Genomic DNA, 6456 nt, shown 5'->3' with positions numbered 1-6456 from the left:
GAGGCAAATATTATTTTAATTTTTGGAGTATATGAAATTAAAAATTTCCCACCAAAACATTACTCTATAAAACATGCTTCACTTTAATGAGAGTTTAAATAACAATGGATACAAGACATAATCATCAAATCTCATTGTTAAAGGACATGTGCACAAATTTTTGGACTAAATAGAGAGTTTGAAAAAAAAACTTCTGAAGAAAAAAAATACTCCAAAGAAGAAGAGAATAAAAGATGACTTTAGTGGACTTTTGTGTTTAACGAAAGGGAATAATAAAGAGTTCTCTGTGAATTCCAATATTGAGCATTGGAAAGCTACAATTGACCATTAATTATTCAAGAAGTGTTGATTAATGAATTAAGGGTAAAACTAGGGGTTTCAATGGTTTGGTTCGGCCGGTTATTTTATAAAATTTGTACCATACCAATTTTTCGGTTATTCTATTATGTATAACCAAAATTAGACTTTTCGCAACCGTCCCAATCATGTCAGTTTCTCTTCGGTATTAGTACGGTTCGGTTAATTTTCGATATTTTTTTAAATATCATATAAAATTCGCCAGTAGAAGTAGAATGCAATAACATACGTTCTTATAGGACTTAGCAAAACTTTCTAGACATTGTTACTGTTTAAAGGGTGATAAATTTTTTTAAAAAAAGATGGCTAAAGTATAGATCCATCAACTATTCTACAACAACGTAAAAGAATCCAAACAAAGGCAAAGAAAATATAAATCACACGAGTTGAAAATATTAACCAAGATGGAACTCAAGGATGAAGTATATAGAAGATTAAATATTCAAAAAGATAAATCTAAATTATATGAAAGGAAACATATTTAATACATGTAGTTTGCCCCTCATAATCGCTAGAATACTTTGTGTCTTACTAATAAAGATACTTGAAATACATTAGTTTAAGTAGAAGTAGCATAATATGTTTTAGGAATTAGTATTTTGAGTTTAATTACTTGTTGGCTTGTAATATTTTTCATAATTCCAAGGCGCAAAGAAAATTTAATGCATTACTTACCAGATAAATATATTTTCCACGTATAAAATTTATTCGGTACGGTTCGGTATTTTTTCGGTTTATTTTTATAAAATAAAAAACCTACCCTAATTATCGATGCGGTTATAGATTTATATAAAAACCTACCATTTGTTAAAAAGAAACCTAAAAATCGGTTCGGTTCGGTGCAGTACGGTTCGGTCGGTTTAGTCGGTTTTCGAATATCCATTGACACCCCTAGGTAAAATAGAAGAAAAAAAACTTGTCTTCCCTTGATATGCATAAAATGACAAGTAAAAATAAAAATATATTTTTAGTATACCTGCCAAGTAAAAGTGAACGGAGGGAGTAATATAACCCGGCATCAGAAAACCACGCAAGTATTATTCATTTCAACAAGACCTAAACTCTTCACTTGTAAATAGCCGGGCATCAATATTTTCATTTCTTTCATAACAAAAACAATTTTACCTAAAAGTCAATTATTGTTTAAGGGAATTCATAGATATAGGTTCACCTTATAATAGTATAGATATGACCTCACCTATAATAGCACGTATAACCTTTAATTTTAACTTGGATCTTGGACTTACTCGGCCATGTGATGTTGATGGATTCAGATTTCAATCATACCGGCCCTTTTCAAACAAATCAATTTAAGTAATTCTCCATCAATTCTCTTTGTGAATAAATCCTGTATGACTAAGCTGAATGAGCAATTGTAAACTGTTTATTTCAAATTAAAAATCAATGACCTTGAAATACATCCTTTATCTTTTCAAACTCTAGCTTTAGAGAAAAAAACAAATAAATAACTGTAAACACCTAGTAAATGCTTATCTATTTTGGGAAAAAAAATCTGAACTGGGCTGCAAAACCACCAGTTCTCTCTCTCCCATTTGACAGCACAAGAAACAAGCTCGTTGCAATTGTATACCATTGTTCTTCACTGTTCTTTGCATATCTTCAAGCACAGATAATGAATAAATTCTTAGTATCCAAGCTAGCCCCGGTAGTAACAACATCGCAGCTTACTCTTTTTCACCTCTGTTTTCTCCAAACAAATGGAGGTGGGATAATAGGAAAAAATGAGCCAGAAGCCTTTTCTCCAGGCTGAAGGATAGAAGTTTACTAGCTCTGTTCATAGCTTAACAATTTCTTCAATTTCATTCTTTTCTCCTATTCCACTGGCTTCTGTGTTTCCAAGGGTATCATGCACATCTTTATTTACAGTAACTACCGTCTTTAACGAGCTAAGGAAAGCCTCTTGTTCTCTAGTGTCATGTTGGTCACCGAGCCATTTGCTTATGGTTGATACCAGATGGGGTTTTGGTCTCCATCCTGGATTTTGTGCTCGTACTGCTATTGCTTCTTTCAGGCATTCAAAGGCCTTTTCCATCTTATGCGTATTCAAGTACCCTGCAGCAATGATAGCCCAACTATTCGGGATTGGTGTCTTACCTTTCTTGATAATGTCTTGCAGCATTATTTCGGCTTTATCAACTAAGCCATTCTGGCAATATCCAATTAGTAGGACATTTGGCACTCTAAAATCATAAGTGTGGTTAGAAGACTCCCACTCCTTTAGCATGGCCTCAGCTGTCTCTAGATCACCAAGCTTAACCAAGGAACCTAGCATGGTGATGTAGTCCCTGTTAATTTGCTTTTTACACACAATCTTTTGTACACCCCACAATCTCAACATCTCTTCCTTATTGCCTAGATTCGCATAGTGGGAAATCAAATGATTGTAACCTATTGGATCTTTATGTAGCTTATCTTCTAACTTTTTCAAGAAAGCAAGAGCCTTCTCCTTGAACTCAGCTTTTATATAAACATTAGCCATCATGGAATAGGTGATCCAGTCCACTGATATGAAAGGCTGGCTTTCCATTTCTTCAAGAAGCTTCTCCATACCACTAAAATCAGCTCTTTCTCCACAGCAATTGATGCAGATCCGATAGCTGAAGTTATTAGGGGTGACACCATTCTCCTTCATCGCCGACAGCACATCAGAGACTCGCTCGAGTTGGCCTGTACTTCTGTAAAGGCACATGAGATTGTTGTAAACAAGAGTGCAGTAAGCATAACCAAGTTCCTTCATTTTCTGAAAATGGGCTAGGGATTTCTCAACTAGGCCTTCTCTAATATAACAGTTGAAGAGTGCACCATAAGTCTTATCATTCTTCTGTTCATCTGTGAGGTTATTAAAGTAGCACTCTGCCGCTTCCCAACCATGGACAACACCAATAAGATCCAAATGCACAGCACAATCTCCCGACTTGAAAGGGCAGAGACCACTCACACTCATCCACTCGGAAACCTACACGGCAACAAGTATCCACCACCAACTTTAGAAACAATGGAAAGTCAGAAGTAGAATAGGTAAAATAGTATCATAGACACATTGTCACATTTTGAGATATGTTGGAACACGTTGCCATTTTTGGATGAGTTTGGAACATGTTGCCATTCTCCAGTTCAGCATTCAGATGCACAAGCATTTCCCTTTCTTACTTAATATTAGGGTTGTCTAAAAGAGCTTCAATAACACGATTTTACGTTCTACATGCTAGGTGTAAACGATAATTAAACAACCAGATCACTAATAAATTAATTACAGCTAAATGCCCTATGACAAAATTAATCGACAACCTCGTAAAAATGACCTACTATAAGATTAAGAGGTGATAGAGTAAAAACCCTTTACGATGTACATAACTTAAATCCCAACTAAAACCAAAGAATACAAGCTCAACTTCAATACCCTGCTCCTTGATCCGGCTTCCCTCAGCCCAAAAAGAAATCAAGCAATCAATCAACTAAACCTCCATCTCAAATTAGTTGGGCCGGCTATTAATTTATCCATATCTATTCCACTCTATCTCTTTATTTTTAGAATGAATATCCAATCCACTACAACAACATACCCATTATAATCCCGCATAGTGGGGTCTATGGAGGATAGTATGTACCCTTACCCCTACCTTGTGGACCCGTACCGGTGGAGATAGAGAGGCTGTTTCCAATATCCATTCCACTCTATTGAGCAATTTCACTCTAATACTAAATAAGAAAAACTGCACGAATTCTTAAAAGACTAAAAGAAAGGATAGATAGGAAATGGAACCTGTAGGGCTTGAGAAAAACGTTTACGGCTACGGAGATCACGAACAATGCGCTGAAGCTCGAGGCTTGTGACTTTTCTGCCCTCGACCACCCATTGATCCAGAACTGGAATAATGAGATCCGCGCGCCTAACAGGGCTAATTCTGGAAAACAAATTATTACCCTTTGAGGAATGGACAGTACAGTATGCGCGGATTGGGAAAGCCCTACGCAGAAGATTGTAAGAAATTGATCGATTAAAGGTTGCGTAGTTCATTGAGTTTATTGGCTTGGGGGCCTGTGGTGCTACTGAACACTGGTTTAAGCTCCCCAACATTGAAAAACAGGGAAGAGAGTCGAGCCCTGTTTCACGATTTAGGGTTTTAGACAAACGAAAGCTCGACGTGATAAATTAATTGCAATTTGACACTGATGATAAAAGATTAAGGATTTTTTTAAAGAAAAATACAGTACAACCTCACTAAATTAATACTCGGTAAATTAATAAACTCTCTAAGATAATATTTTTCTCCGGTCCCGAGTTGAGCCAGTAAAAATTCACCAATTTCGATAAGATAATACAACAACAACAGCATCAACCCACTAATATTTCTACTAGTGGGTCTGAGGAAGGTAGAGTATACGCAGACCTTACTCCTAAACCGGGAGGAATTTCGATAAAATAATAATATAATATATTTTTGAAGGACCCCTATATAAATATCCCATTAATATTATAAATTAATAATTCTGTAAAATTTCAAAAATATATAAGACAATTTGGTGAAATAGATTCTAGTATTTATTTATTTATTTATTTATTTATTTAAATCTAGTTGAAGCTCTAACTTTTCTTATTGCATCCAAAAGTTCCAGTGTTGTCTTCTAGTCATATACTCCCTCCGTTTCAATTTATGTGAACCCATTTGACTGGGCAGAGAGTTTAAGAAAAGAGAGAAGACTTTTGATCTTGTGGTGTAAAATGAGGCACATATATTTTGTGTGGCTATAAATCATTGTGTAAAGGTAAATTGTTTCCAAATAAGGAAAGGGGTCATTCTTTTTGGCACGGACTAAAAAAGAAATAGATTCACATAAATTGAAACGGAGGGAGTATAAGTTCATATAGAGTTAAAAACTAAGAAAGTTTGCTTCATAACAATTTTATGTTGCAAATACTCTCTTTTGAGACACAGTAGACCAAGTATGTAGCCCCCTCCGATCAAATCACCACTCCCACCGGAACCCCCAGATAAGCATAGCCAAATGGAGGTAGAATTACCTCATCACTCCTATAAGGAAATGCTCTTGGACAAACCAGCGAGCAACCAAACTTATTACTATGAGATCGACCAACAACCAATTCCAGATCTTGACAAAGGGAAGCACATTGAGGGTTCAATTCCCCCTTTCAAAAAATGACAAAAAACGTCTTTACCTTCCATGGCGTTACTCTGTAATCATCAAAGTTTTCAAGCGAAAGATGCCTCACCATCTCCTTCGATCTAAATTGAACGACCTATGGAAGCCATCCGAACAGTTAATCTTGATTGACCTAGGGCGTGACTTCTACATAGTGAAATTTAGTTTAGAAGAAAGTATGGTTAAGGCTCTACACCTAGGCCCTTGGTTCATCTCTGGAAATTTCCTATCTATACGAAAATGGGAACCAAAGTTTGTTCCTCAAGAAGCTACTCTTACTTCTACTGTCATATGGATTCGGCTCCCTCAATTACCAACAGAATTCTATGATCAGGACATCCTAGAGAAAGTAGGTAGGAAGCTGACTAAACTTCTCAAAATAGACCAATGCACATCCTCTACCCTAAGAGGAAGATATGCTCGTATTTGTATTCAAGTACCACTGGAAACCCCAGTAGAAACATCGGTAATAATAGGGGACCATAAGCAGGCTGTGATCTATGAAGGAGAGGGGACTCTGTGCACCGCTTGTAGCAGAATCGGGCATACTGCACAAATTTGCAACTACAAGGCACCCACACCCACAACAACCCATGAACCACAAGAAGCTCAACAAAAGAAAACAATCATATCGGAGGAAAGTGAGTGGAAAACTGTCACCTTCCCAAGAAGACACAAGCAAGGACAAGCAAAAACAACAACAAACAAAAATGAAGGTAGAATGAACAAACCACAACATGCTCCACAGACGGACGAGATACAGGTAAACTTGTTTGAAGCCAGCTCAGGTAAATTTCTCCAAACTCAAACTCTTCGTTACAATTCAAAAAAAGTTTGTGAGCACGTGATTTTTGTACTATATGAATTACTCCCATAAATTCAAGAAAATAAATTTCTCTCATTATTTGCAATTTT

The 6456-nt window shown here is 36.2% G+C and overlaps 1 protein-coding gene across 1 annotated transcript; it reads right to left on the bottom strand.

The window, feature by feature from the left end:
- Positions 1-1723: 1723 nt before the first annotated feature.
- On the bottom strand, positions 1724-4524 carry LOC104237118 (pentatricopeptide repeat-containing protein At4g21705, mitochondrial-like). Its single transcript, XM_009791207.2, has 2 exons — positions 4142-4524; positions 1724-3334 (listed from the first exon to the last, which is right to left on the bottom strand). Exons 1-2 carry the CDS (start codon positions 4454-4456, stop codon positions 2153-2155), a joined length of 1497 nt encoding a protein of 498 aa, XP_009789509.1. The 5' UTR covers positions 4457-4524; the 3' UTR covers positions 1724-2152.
- Between the last annotated feature and the right edge of the window lie 1932 nt (positions 4525-6456).

Source organism: Nicotiana sylvestris, chromosome 7, assembly GCF_000393655.2.
Source record: "Nicotiana sylvestris chromosome 7, ASM39365v2, whole genome shotgun sequence".
In the NCBI taxonomy this organism is placed as follows: domain Eukaryota; kingdom Viridiplantae; phylum Streptophyta; class Magnoliopsida; order Solanales; family Solanaceae; genus Nicotiana; species Nicotiana sylvestris.
The sequence above is the reverse complement of the archived record's forward strand: the minus strand, read 5'-3'. Positions and strand labels throughout refer to the sequence as shown.

Bases quoted from the DNA above. Each gene is read 5' to 3' on its own strand.
- LOC104237118 (XM_009791207.2), bottom strand. From the start codon at position 4,456: ATGTTGGGGAGCTTAAACCAGTGTTCAGTAGCACCACAGGCCCCCAAG. The intron at 3,335-4,141 runs GTTCCATTTCCT...GTTGCCGTGTAG, and splicing joins GTTTTTCTCAAGCCCTACAG to GTTTCCGAGTGGATGAGTGT.